The sequence below is a fragment of the Varroa jacobsoni genome, unplaced genomic scaffold (genome assembly GCF_002532875.2).
Source record: "Varroa jacobsoni isolate VJ856 unplaced genomic scaffold, vjacob_1.0 scaffold_233, whole genome shotgun sequence".
NCBI classification, from domain to species: Eukaryota; Metazoa; Arthropoda; class Arachnida; order Mesostigmata; family Varroidae; genus Varroa; species Varroa jacobsoni.
Window position 1 is genome coordinate 218,892 of NW_019213135.1, and position 20,981 is coordinate 239,872.

General features: G+C 40.3%; 1 protein-coding gene across 2 annotated transcripts in view; it reads right to left on the bottom strand.

Moving 5' to 3' along the window:
• The window catches only part of LOC111273876 (uncharacterized), a 78,262-nt gene that overhangs the window by 7,410 nt on the left and 49,871 nt on the right, over window positions 1-20,981 (bottom strand). For both annotated transcript variants that reach the window (XM_086973655.1, XM_086973654.1), the window contains 6 exons: window positions 14,564-15,062; window positions 10,621-10,818; window positions 8,122-8,339; window positions 7,684-7,849; window positions 6,477-7,167; window positions 4,958-5,201 (listed from right to left, as the gene is read on the bottom strand). In XM_086973655.1, the coding sequence (XP_086829781.1) occupies window positions 4,958-5,201; window positions 6,477-7,167; window positions 7,684-7,849; window positions 8,122-8,339; window positions 10,621-10,699 (1,398 nt within the window). In that variant the 5' untranslated portion in view covers window positions 10,700-10,818; window positions 14,564-15,062. The remainder of the gene's footprint in view (window positions 1-4,957; window positions 5,202-6,476; window positions 7,168-7,683; window positions 7,850-8,121; window positions 8,340-10,620; window positions 10,819-14,563; window positions 15,063-20,981) is intronic.

Genomic DNA, 20,981 nt, shown 5'->3' on the forward strand with positions numbered 1-20,981 from the left:
ATTACAAAAATAAATATATTTCTGGATAAGTAACTTAGAATTATAATAGAAGAACTGGACGTCGATGTACAAATGAAGGCTCTTACTGGTCACCACAGAGGATCTTGATCTTCACTTTCTATTCTACGCTGTTCATACTGCGTCTCAAACTATAAGTCTGACCGCCACAAGCGAGTCAATAAACAATAGTGAACCAAGAAAAGCTGCTGATAGGAAGGCTGCAGGTGTGTAAATAAAGGACATGGGCTATTTGGGCTAATTGTTATATGACTCCTTTAAAATAACGATATGACCTAAATTTTAATATTTAGCCTTGAAAAAAAATCTTTCCATGGGAGCCATCTAATTTGCGACTACACAAAGTTATGGTGAGTAGTTGCAGGGTGTTTATTCGCTCTATTATTAGGAACGCTCAGAGACCGGAAACGATCTGTCGACGGAACGGTGCTTGGAAAAAATATTCCTTACGTGGTTCGACATCTATATCCAGAAAACGCATATAGGTGCATGGAAGGAATTCCCGAGATGTATGACTAGCCCTAGACGACTATAAATTTCCCGAGCAGCTGAAGACATGGAATCTTCTGCCTGGCAAAAGCACTTACTATACGGATTTGAGCTGGAGAATATTTGCACCGGGGCGAAACAAGAGTAACGTCGAAGGAGAACCATGATAGACATCCATCCAACTGCCAGTCTGTCACTACCAATTTGACAAAATGGGCGCGAGTTTCATCGGGTGCCAATTTCAATGATCTTTACATGTGGTGATGCATAATAAGTTTGTGTATGAGGTATATGGGCGGACCCAAGCTATCTTAATTACGTCGGTATTTCGAAGTGGTGGCATGCGTTTGTTCGTTTGTAAAAGAAGGGAAGTGACGCTTGCACTAACAGACGTAATGGGCCTAAGAGTCAAAGACTGCCTGAGACTCACACAACGAGGCGTTGAGCATTCAAGCAAAATTCTTAACCGCTGACATTGGTTGCGGGATAAAAACGTCTCATTTCATAAGCGTCGTCGAAATTACACGTATTATTGTTAAATGCGTAGAATCTACGGGCTACTTTTTACTTTTTGGCATGTACACAAACAAACTGTGGCTCTATTGAGTAACTAGTACTCGACAGCCTATGGCTCCGCCTGTATAGTTGCACCTAGCACAGTGTAATCATGATCGTAACGTTAACAACTATAAGAAATGTTCAATAAATTCAGCCGAGTATGGTCATATAGAGTCATGTAAAACTTGTTTCTTGTGAGTTTCGTACATCATAACTTCTGAGGACGATGGCCCTTTACACAGTCTTCTGTCGGATCTCCCATGCCAACGCAGGTTATAAATGTCACTTAGCTAACAGTCATCTTCTAGACAGGTGTTTCGTCTTTTCTTGCGTGCTTCTCTGTACGTGTCCTAAGAAAATATGTTGCCTACGAGTCCACGTAGCAATATTCGCGGCCATAAGCTTCAAAGATGCGTGTCAAAAGAACGTGCATTATTTTTCGCGTACATACAAAGACTAAACATTTGCTTTTAAACTTGAGACAAATGTTCCTGTATCTCCTTCAACGCATTCTCATGTAACAGCTTAACCTCATGTGTCTTGCTTGAAACAGCCGTGTTGCGTAAACTTAGCGGGATATTTAGTCCAAGGGCATACCGGTTCGCCAGCACTAAGGACTGTTGAAGGTGTCCGTAGATGCCTGGAATCTTGATGTACTTAGCATAGTAATCACCTAGACACGGCCAATCACTACTATTATAGACGACCATATGTAGCTTCACGGCCTACATTGAGTTACGAAGTGGGCTCGGCGTATGCGACGTCCATGGTCCGGTTTACCACGATAAGGCGCTCTTCATATACATATATATATGTATATTGCTGCTGTATAAGGCTACAATGCAGTTGGAGAGAGTTCATTTCTATTAATCGATTACAAATTCTGTGTCTCGGCCTGTTTCAGAAAATAAGAATAAAACTATTTGCATTGGTGATCGTTCAGGGAGTAGCGAGGTCGGTGTCATCAATCAGTTCTAGCTAAATGAATGTTTGGGCATATTTATAGGAATCTTTCCCCATTTTTACAATGAGGAATTATGAAATAATACTAAAAATGTTGAAGGGAATCATCGTTGGAGGTTGCATGGGTACGGGACCGAACATGCGGACCTCACAGCTTCCCTAGCTGTGCTCAAAGGAGACTTATAGGCCAGAAGTCGAGCGGGGGAGCATTGGTAGAACAACCAATTTATCATTAGATACAAACAAAATTCGAAAATGATATGAGGTCTTGTAAGTTTCCGATACATGGCCGAGGACAGGAAACTTCACCATGAGCCTATATGCACTTTTGACAGATCTAGTTTCAGTTTCTGATCTCGCTAGTATTATTGTTGATCTCTACTAAAGACGTCTGACAGGTTAATAATAATCAAAACATCATTATCTGCAACAATTTCTTTGTTATACGTGCGCCTTTTGATGGGCTCACGGTAGCGCAGTTGACGAATTGATTATTTCCATGACCATTCGAGGTTCAACAGCGACGAGCTAGTTTAGGAGCGTTAATGGCAGTAGTTAATTAAGGGCCGCTATGGAAAGATCTAGGGCTAGCTGAAGCAGCGGGAGGCCTTCGGCAGCGGGAGGGAACTTTAACAATCCACCTTCGTTGACCCCGAGTGCGCGCCCATCGAATCAACGACAGCATCTAAATCGCATGTGCAAGGGGTCAAGGGAAGTGGCGCTGTCATCTTACGACAAACAACGTAATGCATAAGCTAACAATATCAACTGGTGAAAACTTTAATATTGCCAACTGATTCGGTAAACAGAAAACGAAAATATGTGCTCGCACAATGGCTAACATCCGAAACGCTTTTCTAGCGGGTAGTTATAGCCGCAGCTGGAAGTAAAACCTTTTGATTCTAGTGTCCAGCGGCCACTGGTGCGTGACAATAGCTCTGAAAATGTTTCAATTCAAGGATACGCTGATCTTATGAAATTCGTACACATAGTCACCTTTTTCTACACTCTTTTCCTTCGTATCTACGACGAAAGTAAATTGCTCGAACTTCTTTAGTAATTGATCATCGCAACGCGTCGTACATACGCCAGGTAGCCGGTAGTCAATCAATGCATTTTCTATTTTAGAAGTCGTCCTTGTCAACTCGAGTAACGCACATCGTCGATACTTCAGGCGAATACCTGCTTAAACCTAGGTGCGAAGACAAATACGGCCTAATCTGACGGGAAGTTAGACCGAAGCTGACTAAGGGTCATGTAGAGGTTCAGTTGATCTTTACGGAGTCACAAAGGTACGAACGCGTGCGTCATCAAGCCGCATTTATACGTACGCATGTGCATATATGAAAAATATCTGATAATAAAGGAGTGAGGGTAGTAAGACAGTTATATATCAAACTCTAGAACAAAAAAGCTGTGGCAGTTATGAAATTAGGCATATAACAATACAGAATATACCTTTAGGAAACCATTGTGTCCCATTTTCGCCAGTGAAAAGCCTTCCTTGTTAAATGGTCATGATGAAATCTTAGCTGACAGCGAAATTTTCCATTGCAGTTTTTCGTCTCTAGTGGACAGACAAAGTTGCCCTTGCTAAGATCGTGAAAGAGGCATTGGTGGCGAACGGCTAACCGGCGGAACAAGAGACACAATTGCCCCTTAACATCGTTCCCTGCCTGTTTTCTAACCGAGTCTTTGTTCGTTCAACTTTGTTTCTCTTTATAGTGAGACCGCGTTATATATGCGATATGTTACACGAATGCGTGTCTAGCATCACAGCTTTAATTGGTCCGCACTGTTTCCGATATACATGAGGCTACGCTCAAAGGACTTCAAACGTTAAACCATACCTGACCGAGCTGTCTTAGCAATTATTCGAAATAGAAAAAAAAAAGTTTTATTAGCGCAGATAATACTCACTTTAACACCGGTTGAAATCTATGCAGTTGACGTTAGTGTGACTAGTTACTAGGTATCAGCAAATTTAAGGATAAACTTAACCCATTTTCTTCGGAGACCTTCCATTTCCACTTTCAACTATCTTTGTAGCACTTTTTGTTCTAATGCATGGCTGGATACTGATGTGGCTGGATTCAAACTGAATGGCAACCGTAGTACAATGAACCACTGCTTTTCTTCTCTATTGCCCCTGTGAGATGACTCCTCCCCTAGACCGTCATAACGGATTGACTGGCCTCTTCAGCGTTAAACGTGTTACGAATTTGATTCGAGGCAATGAAAGGCTTCAATCCCACACGGCGATGCGTATTCTGCAGGCGAAAGCATATCTGAATGAATTAACTTGTGATGACCCGTGTAACTTTAATGTATTGCCTAACTTATTGATTAGCTTGCATAAGGCTTTTGATTCCATTGCTTACAATCAAATACATATTTAATGCCAACGCTTATTTATGCGACGTTATTAGAGAATCGCTAAATACTACATTCATTGACGTTCATGTGTAAGTTAAAAACTAAGTTACTCCAAGTTGAAGTGTTACAAGACTAATGATGAATTCCCAAGATTTATATGATCTCGGAAAACTTCATTGCTCACAGAAAGAAGGTTCGCACCATACTTAAGGATGATAAATGTTAGATGGGCAGTACTTACTACTTACATAGTGTTGGTAGAGATCGTTAGGAAGCTAGTCAACCGCTATCTTCAAGATTGAAAATAACAAACATAAAGGAAAAAAGAAAATAGATACAAAAAAAAACTACGGCAATTAGGCTTCGGCAATCTTGACTTTCTCAGGGCATACTTTCATCGTTTTTTAACATTTTCGAAAGAAATAAGCACTCAAATTTTTGAAGACATTCCTATTTCTAAATACTTTACTAAAAATTTGCCGTACCGATAAATGTTGTTGCCTTTTTGATAAATAGTTCATAGCGAAATCCAGATCCAATGGGTTCATCTTACCTTCACCCCATTACGCGTAACCATCTCTCCGCTAGCTGCCCGAGCAGCCAGAGTCACCGTAGTAGGCGCTACGGCGAACACGACGTGCTCATCGTCGTCAACCTCGGACTGAACCCCCGAGTCTGAGGGCAGTGAGCTTGAATTCGCCCCGTTGCCGTTGGTTCCGCCACTGCCGTACGAAGTAATCGACGATTCACGAAGCAATGAAGTCCGCTCAGGGTTGTCACAGCTACCAGCGTCAATTCTACGATAGGTCACACCAAAGTTGAACGTATTTAAGTTTGTTATAATCGTACAGCAAGCGAAAAAAAAGAGAAGAAAAAAATTGTCCTTGCGACACGCCCTATCAAACTGAAATGCACCATAAAATGTTTATTATTTAGTATTGCGACAATTCCAATCTCGCGTGCACGTTCACCCCGCAAGCATCTTTCTGAATATCGTTCCTTATGCACGCCCCTGGACGGCTACGACCGAAAGCTCAAACATTAGCTTGGTAGTATATTGGCGGGCACGCATCTCGCGTGCGAATTCACGTCGAGGTTCCTCGCTGATCCTTGTGCTGCAAACGTAAGTGACGATTTGATCTGCATGCAGTCTGAATTGCTATCGTCACGTTTTTTGCGTTTTGCTTTTCTTCCCTTTTGCGTTAGTTCGTTCTCTTTTCCTTTGATCCTACCATTCGGCCCACATTAGAACTCAATCAGGATAGCCATTGCACGTTATACATACGTTTCAGTCATCACTCAACATCATCATCATTCATTTTATCACACTCAGTTATTATCCATGTAACTTTTTTCAACTTCAGCTCTACAATCGCTCTGAAGTAGCTGAGAGCTGTCACGTCTAGCTAACACTCACTTATCGCTGCAGAGCGACTAATAGACCGAAGGCGCATATGTAGTACTACCCAGCCTTGAACTACTACCGTTGCTAAGGAAATGGGTGTTTTGTGATACATTGTGGAAGAAGATATCTCCATAAGTACATGAGCGGTCCGAGTCTTCTTAGCACTTTGTCCACGAAAATTATCTTCATACACATTGCATGAATTTATAGGGTATAGGCCAGTAAAATTATATATGCATCTGTTTGGATTTATACCAGGTATACTATTTAGTTTACAAAGGGATCATTCTTTATGGCAGTTCGAAGTTATGGCTATTGTTCATTTGATGTGTTCAAAGCACAAATCTGCCACAAAAATTACAGGTGTTCCTATTTAATACAGTTTTTAAGGGACATTGAAAGCCCGTAGAAACCGCACTTAAGGAGAGCAGATATCAGAAGTCCACCTAGAGATAGTTGCAATGGGGTCGTATGCAATCTTACTCTGGAATATATTGAAATAAACAGTATGTTTTGCGCTCTGTCTTCTGCCTATTGCTGCGTGCAGTGATAACCACGACGTTTTCCACCGTGTCCCCGCTCAGTCATCAAGCAGGGGGTTTCCTTTAATGTGAAGTCGCCCTCGTGTCCTGTTCGGGTACTTGTGACATCTGTACCATCTACGTACTTCCGTTCGATGGTAGTCGAATCAGATGGGCCTTTGCTGTGCGTATCGTAAGTTACCGCCCCGACTCGGTTCCGGGCAGTATTATCGTTTTCAAGCACAAGTAGAACATCCTTAACATGACGCGCTTCAATCTTAAAGCTGGTACAAATATCGTCATCATCATCATCATCGTTGTTGTTGTTGATGTTGAGCTGCTGGGTACAATTCACATTATCATGTCCACTATTGTTGTTCAGGTTGTTGCTTTTGTGCAGGAGAATGGCTTGATTGCTGTTGTTGTCGGCGCATTGATTGGCCCTCAAAACTGTATCTGGAGAGTTCAATCGATAGCGATCGGATTCGCCAGAGGATTTGCATTGGGGACCAGGGGGAGCTTGAAGGTACGGAGGATGGTCTACCACTTTCTTGCAGTTTGCTAGATCCCAGAATTCCGGGTGGATTTTCTCCCGGTCCTGTTTCTGCTCGGGCTCCATCGCTGGAAAATTGTTGCTGTTGTTTATATTCTCTCGTTGATTGTTTATTAATTGCGCTGCCGGCTGTGGTGATAACCGTAGTCGATACTGTTGTACTGCTGATGCAGCACATGGGGGGTGATTGGAACTGGTCAGTATGGATATGGCGACCGCCGTGGTTGTTCCTAGCAGTGCCGTCGGAGACGCCTCCCCACGGCTTGGAGACGCGGCACCTTCTCCTAAAATAGAGAATTGAAATATTAGCTTGACATAACAGGGCGTAAAATTGCTCAGAGTTTTACGTCCGGTAGTTATGCCGTCGAGCATTGCTTTAGGCGGCTGACTCTTTCCAGCAGACACAGAGGAGCTACTAGTTGTGTTAATGATATCCGAAAATATTGTAGAAAACTGATGCGGGCATGTTGGTAAATCATTATGACAGGCGTATAGGACTGGTGGGACACAAATCCTTCGAACGTCGAATAGATCATCTACAATTATCAGACTGACTTCGTGTAGAAGGTGGTTTAATTAAATTACGGATGATATGGCAGATGAGTAAAGCGAACTGGCATAACGTGTAACATACTGCAACTATTGCAGCAAGGTGTCATGAAGTTTAATAATAAATAATCCTGTAAATCTAGAAACAAACTTTTCCTGTAGGCACTGTGTGACTCCTCCTTGACAACGAATCGAAAAGGCAGTATCGTTATTTCATATAGATATAATAACAGTTCATCGAATATGTTTACCTAAAAAATCACCACCGTCCTTGACTCCCTGTCGAAGTGCGTCACACATTATGGCCAACTGGCCACCGCTTGTCTCCTTCTCCGTTCCGATTTGGGTATCGGATTTTGCTCGTTTTGATGGTGTTACGCCTATTTTAGATGGCTGTAGGACGGTTCGAATAATCTCCTGGAACCGCAAACATTATCATGTGCCTTTATATACATGCATATAAAATGCAACTATGTATGTATATATATACATACTTCCTTACAATTCGCACGGTTACTTCGCACGGTTAGGCCCATATATTAGGCTTTCGTTCGAGATATCCCGAATACTCTTTTAAACAGGTATCAGAAAGGTGGACTGAAAAGTGCAAATTGTTAACATAGTACAGGCTCGAAAACGGCTGACAAATAGTTATTGTTATCAACGGGAGCAAGAATCTAAATACTCACGGTGGCCATTAGTTCAGCGTATCGCCGGATGAACTCCTTCTGAGCAGTAGGAGTCGCATTGATAGGATTGGCATTGATCGAATCTTCGATGACGATTGGCGGAGGTCGGCGCCGCCCAGAATCTGCTTTGACGTCCCCCATGATCTGACGTGTAACCTCTTCCGTACACAGTTCTATTGAGGCTATGCCCGAACATCCTGGTTGATTCGAACGCTCCTCTTTGGAGATATTGAAAACAGTACAATATACATTAACAATGTGCAGTAGGCCGTGTAATACAAAATCATTTCTGAATACGTACAGCTAATTGATTTGGCCTAAACGATACATGACGTAGGCGTATTACCGCTGCGACGTTAGAATTTGTCAACTGTGAGTTTACAAACAATAATTTATACAGCAGCAAAACTATATTATATATAAGACTATGTTAAAGTCACTACCGCCAACGGGTCTAACTGGAATCGATTCCGCAATTTCGAAACCTTTGAACTGCTTGGTCTGATCAGGCAATTCATGATGGCCTTCATTACGGGCTCGTATCGGGTCAGAAGGTCGGTCGTTTATTAGTAGGTGTGTTTTATGAGATATTTTTAATCATACTGGAAATTCGATGCAGTCGGATTACACCCACGAGTTCCTGCGAACTACTTGGTAGGCGAATTGAGGGGAAAACAAAAGTGCAGGGCATTTGCATTGAAAGAGTCTCTGTCTGCACCCGCAAAAATGTTACTCAACGATATGTTGTTATTAGAATAGAGCTTGAAGACTAACGATATCTATCCTGTTCCAATTTATTTCAAACACCCTTTAGATATCGCTCCTACTGGGTTAAAGAAGGACGGGATTTCTTCTTAGCACGACGATGAAGTAGGTTCTATGAGCCATACTTAAAAAGGTATTGAAATTGCTTTCACATTATATAATACATTGAACATTACGTGGCGGCTTGACCACTCAAACTAATGAAGCTTCCAAGGTGATGAAGGTTTAGGTAACCGCTCCGATGTAAGAAGAAAATGGGTTATACTGTTGCCCCACATCAACTGGCCAGGCTACGATTGATTTACGCGAGAAAATTACTAGTAACAAAGTAAGTAATGAAGTGCCTTAATAACTGCGATTAAAGCGGCACTCCACGAAGCCCAGTAAAAGATTGTTCTTGATTCATCTTCAAGCTCACTCGTTATGGTTCGAGTCGAACGTAGAAAAGCTTTCAAATTAGATCCGCCTGCCAAACTTTTCGATTATAGCACCCCCCCCCCCCCCCCCAAAATGTAATTTCCCTTGAAGAATATTCAAGAATTGATAATACTGCTTGCACTCTCAAAAGTAGAATAATTTGATTATCTAGTTTTCAGCCGATTGTTTTATGTGCTCAACTTTGGGTACTATCTAATAGCTAGTATGGGCACACACTGTATAGGGTATGAGCTCTAGTGTCTAATTAACCAAAGCCAGACAAATAATATGAAACGCCTTTATTTTCCTTTACACGTTCGTCTACTATATACATGTTTCATCATCAGTGTCCTACTATTTAAGTATGTTTAGGCATTACTTGGGTAGAAATGAAAGCCTTCTACAAGAAAACAATCCTTGAACGAAGTTCTTACAAGTTTGCCATAGAAGCAAATTATCACTTCGTAGAGGGCGGAGGCATATGTAAGGCTGTACATTATTTACAGTTATTATTATTTAGTATAACTGGGCGCAGGTGGCGGATATGGTTGTCGGCGGCTTGACAGATGTTGGCACGCAACGGAACTTCATTCTAGATGTCGGCCTTTGGACACCGCTAATTAAATCATTCACGGCAATGTATTGGAGACATAACAATACCATCACAACGCATCTATATAAAGTAACTCTTTTTTTTTTTATCCCTGAGACTATTATGGACACTTAGGCCATGAATAACGTCGAATATTATTGAAAATGTATTTGTTTTTCTGTATTGGTTAAAATATAAGCATACTGGATATCGGGGTAGTAGCTACATTTAATAGCAAAAAATGTATTATTACATTTATACATTATTTCTGAAAAAAAAAACACATCTTCTTAGCATATGTAGTACCGTATTTTTTAAATGTGTTATTTTATTAGTATACGTTTATTCTTTGCTGCTAGGCGATAACGCTTTAATGACAAAATTAATTCTATAGATATTACATGCAAAATCGAAATAGCAAGCTTGTTTATGAAGCTGTTGTAAAGCCGTGCCATTTGTCACTTACATAATAGATACGTACTTGCTAATACCTGTTTGAAGAAATGGCAATATTTAAATATTAGCTTTAAGCGAACGAGAAAGACTATAAATCTGCTACGGGCTTTGTAAATTTCTTACAATCGTCTCAATACGACGTGATCGTACAGTGGATCCACCGCTGCTGCTAGGTGGGTTACGACCCATTAACGACCCGATGCACTTTTACAGATCAATCATCACTAGTGCGATAGCAAACCCCAAAATAGGTGCCAACACAGACTTACTAATTTTCTCTTCGTCGACCTGCTCGATGGCTTCTCGCAGCGCATCTTCAATAGTATGTTGCGCGAATTGTTCGAACATCTCGCGTTCCCTTTTAGGAATAGTGACCTCTATAGCGTCAAAGTCATTGAGGTCGCCAATGTTTGCTTTCTCGGCTGGTGCCAGAACGCGTACAGACTCTGTAGTTAATATTGTGTGCTCTGGAACACAAACAGGAGAAACAGATGATTAGTTATGAACTCGTGAAAATGTATGCTTATCGTCGCTACCGGATTAGATGAGGAACGCCTCAATATCTAGTGCGGCTCACGCACGGTAACTTCCGATACTTATACAACTCAATTTGTACCAAATTATGGATAGAAATTTATGAAAAATTTTACCAAATCCATTTTAGCTATAGCTCCAGTCGATCCGAACTCGATATCTGAGTCAATCTGTGTACGGTAGTCTTAGTAAGTACCTCATTTACTACCTGCTTATATAGCATACATTTGTAAAAAGAATATGAAAGTATATAAATTATAGACACAACAATGGATACTTGACAACTAATTGTACATTACTATAACTAGAATGTAGATAGAGCTTGAAGTTACTCCTATTGTTGGAATTTTTCTAAGCCACAGAGGAATTATAGAAAGGGTAGCTCATACGACTAACGACAATTCAGATATTTCAGCGATTCCCTGATGTTAGCTATTCAACAATGGGACCTCTGCCAGTCTTTGCAGGACAGAGCTCTTAGCTCGGCTCTTGTCTGTGTTCCGTATTTACATGCACAAGGTACTTTATAACAGTAGCGATTGAAAACAGAACGAGCTATCCCAGCAAAAATTAGGGGGCGCAACAAGTGCTCTGTCGGATCACCAGTTTTAGAAGTAGCCATGCGAGGCGTTGAAATCCTATTGAGTATCAAATAGATTGATCAACTCCCAAAACGATGGTCAGAATCTAAGTTTTAGGGAATAGTCGGGCAGACATTATTCGGAGAAAAAAAAAATGGACCGGGACACTACACACTGAAGCGAACTCACGTTCGAATGTTTGCTGGGTCTAGGTGACGCGTTTTACGTGCCAACTGGATAAGTTCAGCTTGCGACAAACTCAGTTTCGTAAGAGTAAATAAGAAAAAAAAAAAAACAAAGAGTAGGTAAGCTAGCACATTCAGGTCTCTGTCCGGATCTCTGCGCTCAGATAAACATTGCCATTGACATCGTGATCTGTGATGCCAAAACTAGCTCTACTCTGAACACGAAACAATTGTAACACTATGGTAAAAGTATAAGTCAATTTTGATCGATCGGTTGAACATACATAGAAATTGTAAAAAGCGTAGAAACAATTCTACCTCGATCTCATATTAGAGAGACAATCGCACCTGTATTGTTACATTCTGCTAAATGCTCCGTACGACAACAAACAGTCTTGTCCTTCTTCACAGTCTGACTGAACTTTTCGCTCCTAGGAAACCTAGAAGTTTCAACTACTATAATATTGCAGTATAATTAATGCTTGTGGGAATAATGGACAGTCCTTAATGAGGTAACGAATACGAACGGGCATTATGGTTGTTTTTGCCCACGCAATAGTTTAGACAACTGAGTCTCTAACTGAAGGAACCAGGGTCCGCTGCTCCAGGTCTCAGCAACGCCATATAGATCCACAAGATGTAAATAAACAACGTTACCTTAGATTCGTTTTCGGGTGAAGATAAAACGGTCAAGACCCTGCAGAACAAATAAGGTTGTTTGTATTGTTAATGCGACAGTTGTGCAGTCATAATAGCAGTAAATATCCATTGGGTTGTATGCGTGTGGCAACCGATACTCGATTTCAAATAATATTCGCTTCACTGCCTAGCCGCTGATCGTGATCTATCAGGTATGTTATCTAACAAATACGATACTGCGTGTAAAATTTAGCATTTTTGCTCCGCCACGGTCGACATCCTGCAGGGCGAGAATTTAGCGAATAGAAATGGTACCTCGAAAGGACCTTCTAAATGGTTATCCGCCCCGTTTGACCAATACTCGCTGGATACGGAAGTGATGTCCATCGTAAGTTACATCGACATATATATTCGAATGGGTCATTGGCTTGTAGGGTCCCTCTACTCATCAAGACGCGTTAGGCAAGACATAGCATTTAGGCCATGGCCGGTTACTAGCGAACAGCGTCCGTTCTGTAGTCGATACAAAGTGATCAGAGGACAACTAGTTGGTGCTGCTTGAACAACGGGTGGATTATGAAGATTTATTTTTATATACTAATTAGCACTTTTGCTTACCGTATAGTTTGACACAAACGATACATAGAGCTTGCGTATAGAGATACATAGAATAGTAAACAATATTATTATTGCCAGGTAGCCTGTTTATGGTTTGAACTTAATGTGAATTTATTATACTGCCAGCCCTCATAACGATGTGTTCGATGAAACTTTACCAACAAAACTTAAAAGCGAACGAATGAATGAATAGTGAACAGCATTCAATTGATTGTTACGTACGACGGATCATTCACAAAACATTGAGCTAATCCAGGAAGATTCTATTATTGAAAATAGGAGAAATTTTTGGCAAACAATTTCCAGAACTTCACCCATAAACAAGCGTCTCGTATGCAGAGTCTGTCATTTTAACCTTTTAACTGACATCACGCCGAATTGCCGCTATGCATCGCCTATACATCGTTTGCTTTCCGTATATATCTCGTGTGGTAAACAACTAAGCGAAAAATATTAACTTCGAAAATTTCCGAAGTTCTACCTAGACGCGTGACCCCGCCTGCTACTCACCAACAAAGAACCAGAAATGCGTTGATACGAACTTTTTCTTAGTTCAGCTTCTTTCACTCAATGAAGTATATATAGGTATGTTGATGAGGGTTATGACCTTCAGGTCTTGCCTAATATACCCCTATAGGGAATGTATGTATATCGTTAACAACATAAGACCCTTGATGTGCGCATGACATTGTTCCAGACAGACAAACACAGTCATCAATGGAAAGTCGCAAAAATAGGATATTATTATTATTATTAAATGAGTGAATTATAAAGGGAAATATACCACCGATTGTGACTGTTACGATGACTAAAAGCTTACTCTGTGTCGTTGGATTTTTTCATATGTTGCCAGTGAAAAAGAATCTAAGTATCAAAAGTTACTAAAGTATTGTAACTTAATAGATGAAGTTGAACTTGTGTTGCTCAGGGACAAGTCGAACAATCGACCGAGATCACTGAATATGGCAACATTTAGGAACCACTATAGCACCTTTTTACTGTCAATAAATGTCCGCTTTCGTACAGACTAATAAATAATTAAATTAATCGCTTTTTTTACGTTGTAGTACATTATTTCTAAAAAATAAAGAAGGAATATTCATATATATATATTGTGCACTTTTTGGTCTAAACAAATGCTTTTATAAATAAAAAATAAAATTCGCGCCAGGAGAAGACTTGCAAATATTCATCAGTATTATTCATTCGAAAGGTAATTATAGTTGTAAGGTCTTCGCACAGTTTTCCTAATCACTATCACTAGCCTAACTTCAGGCGCATGGATTCGTCTTTTTATCTTAATGAGACAAAGGATATTTACAAAAATACATTACTGTTATCCTTAAAGTGCATCAGCCTCGTAATGTCTCCTACGTGGGTAATACTTCGATATAGTAAACACCACTAAAAAAAGGCGTACAAAAACGCGAAAAAGTGCAAAAGAGATCGGCTTTTAATTAACACCGAAGCTTAATGGAAATTCATTGTGTTGAACGGGAACGTGCTGCGCGCACGGACATTCGACGACCCCATAGCGCATATTAAATATTTAGCCTATTATTTTTTCAGCTTTATTAAGGTCCACAGAAAGCTTCATCATAGAGCTAACTACTGGCATAACATTAATGGTACCAGCCGTTTTTTTCCATACTCACCGGTTTGCTTATGGGGAATAATATCCGCGCCACTGTGTGGCAGTTGCACTTCGTACCCTTGGTCCTCCTGCAAGGGCTTAATCTGTTCGGCTTTGGCTTTCTCAGACACGGATTCTATTTCAGAAACCGCTTCCACCGCGTGTCCTTTATCTTGTTCTTCGCTCTGAACTCTGTTCAGGCTGACTAGGGCAACAGTGGCAATTGCTGTTGCAGGATTGGTTTCACGATCTAGATCAGATGATCCTTTAACGAAATCTGACGCCGGTGAAGTCACGAAGCTCGAGCTGCTGCTACTCCATTCTGTTGTATAGCAGTTGTTCCTGGCATCACTTCGATGAGAAGTCCGTTTACCTCTAAACTCTCCGTCGACGTTTCGCTGAGAGCTGAAGCAGAATTGGCCACGGTTGGTAACTTGTTCGTCCTGATCGCTGCTTTGATCCAAGCTCGAGATGAAACGGTAGTTTTTCGGAGTCACCTTAGTTATAATATCGCAATTGTCCTAGAAATAATTGAGTAAGGACACAAGAATGGCGGTGTAAATGGGCAGATCGGAGCTGAACTCAAGCGCACCTCTGAATTTACATATGTAAATGCATTATAGTTCCATGCCCTGACTGAATATTTGACGGAAAGCAAACGCTTGATATATAAACGTTTCGATAAATGTAATGATATATCACAATCTATCTTTACGCCAAACTCCGGAGGGAAAATGTACTACGATGGAGTTTGTCTACAAAAGTAGAGTACTACCTCCTCTCTTCAATAACACAAATTTACCTTATTACTAAAGAGATATTAATAAAATAAAGCTAGATTATGTATTAATACCAATGACAGGTAATATTACTAGAGCTTTGAACTTTCTATAGCTGACCGTTGCCAGATTCAAACGTAGCTAAACGTTAATTCTAAAACAGCTAATTCGGCCGTATAGGTGTTTTTGATGACTCGAATCTTAGTTTCCGTCTAAAAGGATACAAATACATTAAATGAACTAGTGTACCCGTACGTGAGCAGAAACGGTACATTCATCCTTACAAAATGTTCCCGAAGGTAAACTTATCACTTTTTGATTTACTATCATTTTCAACTGTGTCGTTTGATACCTCTGAAATCTCTAGAGATTTTTCTTTAACTAGAATACATAAATTTTCATTCAAATAACATTCATTTATGGAATGGTTAGTAAGGGCTGAATCTGCCCAGATCCCCAAGAGGAGCGTTAACGGGCACCGTGCACAATCCGCCACATCGGAAACAATACAGAAAAATTTCTTTTATACATTTGTGAATATTGCTATATTCCAGATCTGCAGCAGTATGTAACGAGGGGTTTCGTTCAGGATTTGTTCTAACGGCATGTTAGTATGAATGGCCATTATCGACCACGAGAATAAAACGGAAAACATACATATGTAAAAGGACCTCGTATACTTCGTTCTACAGCAGATATTATTTAGTCACGTAAACTGAATCAAGATTATATTTTATACAATGTTTTTTTAACAAATCGTTTTTTCAAAAAAATTTCTTTAGTACCAACTATATAGTTACGGAATTGATGGCTCTGCTAGTAATTATCTTGATCACCCTAGATTTCCCTTATAGGTCTTAAGCTTACAGAAGCAGATGTGTCCACCGAAGAAGGCAAACGCAGTTTCTATAAAGCTTACATGTTTGACGTTTGTACATAATAGCTTAATACTCTACAAGTAACTTGCACATAATAGAAAGGTGGTACATACGCTAATTAGATATTCTGCAAAGAGCAATTGCCTCTTCCGGCAGCTATCTCTACCGAACTGCTGTACTTTCAACGAACTTCGAACGCCATTCTTCAGAGCCTCATATTACATCCAGTTACGTTTCCTGTCATATGTGATAGCGGAACTAAGGCAGTCGACAAAAACTTACTACGTTCGTGTATTCTACTGAGTAACATAGACACACAGCTGCACTTATCCATAGTATAAAAGAACGATGCTGAGCGGGTTTATTAATATGAGTTGGATGCTGTTGACGGGATGGCCTGGATTAGATGATACTCGTAGAAATCCTAATAATAGACGAAATGGACTAAACGTATAATTATTACGTTGTTCAAATCCAGTCTACTTGCTGGTCACAGTAGCGGTATTAATGCTGCTAGGACTCTTCTTGCGCCCTACTGCTTGTCGTCGTCACCAGCCACGGTAACTGCCATTCGGTGGATCGGCGCCTCGGATCCTATCTATGCTATGGCCTCCTCCATCGGGCAAAGACAAAGGAGCAACAGCGGCGTCGTCGTCATCGACATTACTGATTCGGTTCACTCTCTCACTTCCGCGCACCGAGGAGCAACGTTTTCCCACAATTCGAGTAGAAGGTACAGTAACAGCAGAAGAATGGACTAAGGGAATATGAAATGTTAGCCTGCGGATTTCGGACGAGACAGTGGACCGTAATGCAGTTAGCGTTGTGATCGAAGTACATAGATGGCAGTAGCATCAACAGCAACAGATATCGATTGTGAGCAAGCATTAAGGTGACGCTGGACGCCGCCAGTGTCGTCCTATCCACGCGCCCGTGAACACCTTTGCAGAGAAGGACTCCGTGGTTAGAGGAGAGGGACTTCGTTGCTATGATATTTAGCGGCACAGCAGTGGCCGTAGCGGTGGCAGTAGTAAACTTGCTTTCGCGGTGGCCAACTCGACCGCAAGTAGTGATACACATGTCTTCACATACACACACGCACCTACGTCCACGTCCATATCGACGTAGAGAATAACAGTTGCACAATTCTAGAGAAAACGCGACGTGTCCACCAGCAGAACAAGTAGGTTAGCGTGGAATAGAGTAGATTAGGCTGCGTGAAAGAACCCCCTCTGACGCGACAGTTACTCACTGGACTAGTAACAACAGCGGCAGCAGCAGTAGGTGGTCAGCTCGACACCCGACGTGACGGCAGTTATAGCGGTATTTGCATTGACATCAGACATAACGGTTACGGTTATGATAGGTTTTTATAGAACAGGAGGATGAAACAACTGAAGAGCTGCGACGCGGATAGGAAGATTGCTGATGAGTGGATGAGAACTGCTTTAAGGACGCGACTCTGGCCGAACTGTCCAATCGTTTGAAATGGTCAACGTGTGTTTATTTATGTGAGGGTGATCACACGCCTCGCTAGAGACGGCCATCAACGCAGAGTTAAAGCAATTACGGTTCTTATATTAAAAAAGAAAAAAAACTTAAAAGCTGTTAAAGATTGGTATGTTTATTGGTGTATCCCAAGTTAAACAGAAGTCAATAGGCAATCGAAATCTCATATCGAGTGTCAGAGATGTATCGAATACTAATTTCTTGTCTGTAGATGGATTAAAAGTAGAAGATGTTTGTGTTTTGCATGCGAAAATTTATACATGGTTGGCACGTAAATGATACCATCTATATTCATGATTATTTCACTATAATGGACGCTATAGGTAAGCTGTTCTTGTGCGTGTCGGGTCCTTGTGGAAGTACATTTGTAATACAAAGAGCACGTCATACAAGGACACCGCAATATTGCTCGTAACGACACAGGTGCACTAGACGAGACTCATCTTATTATTAGAGCACCATTTTGGAGGCTGTATGCAGGAATCATTATAATGTGGGAAGTGCACATATGGCAAAGAAGTTATTTGGTTCGAATAGGACGATGATAGGATGAAACGCTATTCCACGCAAGAACGTGTTCCTCCGCAAAGAGAAATCTCCTTAAAGAGAGAGATAAATGATAATATGAATGGATTGCTGACATTTGCTGCAGAGGCAATGTAAATAGGCGCCCAGTGATTTACACATGGGTAAGTCCTGGCAGCGGTTTTAGTAGCACGAACGACATACTCTGCCGGCCTGTTTTCAATTAGGCTCAATCTGTCTCGACGTGCAGATCCTTATTTCATTAATTTTATAGAAGCTTAGCTAAAACAGCTCGCTAGAAGTGCTTCCTAAACGTACTAGTCTGATTAAGATCATCACCACATACGAATGAAAACGTTACAACCCTGAATATGCATATACGAGAACGGGTGCATCCTTCCGCCTTCATATTTGAAAGCAGGTCTTTTGAGTCATACTGCTGAACTCTTATTGACTTTCTTTTTAAATTTGACCTTTGCATTGGACTAGTATAGCGAAGTTTTTTTTTGTAGTTCTCAATAAACATTACGGTGATATTGTATGTGAATCAACGAATAATTCATATGATGAGGTGTTAACTAAGAGCTTCAGCTTTTACGAAGGCCCGAGGGACCTGTAGGAAAGTTTGTCGATGGTTTTAACACGCTTGCATGGTAGTAGGCAGAGCGTCTTGTTGTCGAGATAGGGGGCCAGTTTTGTCAGATCAAAAAAAAAGTTAAACCCATTGCAAAAAAAGTTCAAGTTGCGGCATTCCAAAATAGCATTGTAAGTATTTCGAAACCACTTTTTAAAAGACTGTTTCTTGCCAAATCGAGACTGTGCCCTCAGTTCTGATTTAGACCGTTCTAGAATACTGACATATTCTATTCCGAAAAGATTTCGGGTACAAGTTTAAATAGCACATGTTTTTGTTACAAAAAGTATTCAAAACAAGTGGCTGGCCGTTACAGAAAATTGAAGTAAACTCATAAAAAAATGAAAACAAACGATCATTATTTTAAAGTCTGTCAGGTGTTACGCAAAAGTATGCCATATCGCTAACTCTGTAAAGTTTTTTTTTCATTCAGGCGCAGTCTGTGGCCTACTGCGATTCTTATAAAAAGCTTACGTAATGGGCTTTGTATGTCGGAGACAACCGTCGCATCCGATATGCTTTTTTTAATGAAAAATAATTACAAAAAAAAAATAGGTGCTTCGAGTATCCGGCCATATTTGTTTATTGCATAAAAATGCTGAATTTATCAGGTCTTAACGTGTGAGATATCGATATTTAGAGATTTTCATATCACCTATACAACACACAATATGAGCGCTTATCAAGGAATACACGAAGTAAACGAGACCTCAATTAAATGAATTTTGCGTGACGGTAACATTCATATCAATACAAATGGAAACTCTATTACAGCAAAGCTGTTTTTTTTTTTCGAAACCCATATTTGTAGTCATTGTAGATTGATTTTTTATTCACTATAAATTTACCACATACTAAGGGGTAGATACGTTATTTCAATGTTTCGGTACATATTAAAAAAGTATTAATAGTTTTTATTGATGTGTATTGAGTAAGCGCGCAATCACTTTGTAACGCTTAGTTATTAAAAAAAAAAAAACTAACATGTTTTTAATAATTTTTTGTCGGTCATTTTTTGTTTGCCTCAGAAATGGCTCACTGGCCAAATGTGTTAACGGGCCCGTCGAATGATTAGAATCCAGGAGTCGATCACTATTGCAGGCAAGTGATATGATTTCCAATACAAGTCTTATCGTTAACTTGGAAAATAAATATTTGAAGGACAATCCTTGGACCAGTTAGTTTACTAGAATTCACTACCGAATGCTACACTCCAGTCTTCTAGTCAGAGCGGTAGCATAACTTCTAGCTCTGCCTGACACATTCACTACATCATAAAGATATAGTCGGATACTAGCAATACGTATTACGCGGTTAGAGCAGAAAGAGAATTGTAGAGAGGGCTTCTCTTCTCAATAATAATAATAATAATAATACCAGCAATCATAATAAATTGCCCGAATCGTGAAGAAATAGGGAAATTAATGTAATAATATTCATAACAAACAACAACTAAAGACATCGGCAGTTTAGTATGCCGGTTCAAGGTTCCATCTAGAGTTCAACTTGTACGCTCGATTTCAGTCAGATATTCATGACGAATCCCCTATGTACGTACGCTAACTGGATACGTGTACGTAACGTGTTATATTGTAGCGCACAACCTAGCTGGCAACAGTTTCATATTTGATATTGCCAGGTTTGAATCTAATAACACTTCAGAGGAGTAGAGAAGCAGACGAGCAGTGGGAAAGGTTAGGTTAGGTTAGGTCGATAATAAGACTTGTATTATTAATTAATAAGACTTGTGTTATTATTTGTATACATCGACCATGAATACTGCGCTGGTATTTAGCAAATGCCACAGACTACGAACAATAGCTTGGTGCAAGCAGCCCCATCTAAATAGCTATGTAACAATCGAATGCCTTAAAGTTTTAAAAATATATACAGTAATATGAGAGTATGTGGGCAGGAAACATTGTTTTTATATAACTGTTCTCTGCTTTTTCAATAAATCGAACTTTATTGATTCACCCTCGCTGGTAGTAATAAAGAAATTTTTGAATATATGAATATTCAGGCCGGCAACACAATATTCCAATGTCAGAGAAAATATATAGAACCATTGAAAACACTTCACCTCATATAGGTCACACGAGTTTATAAAACTAG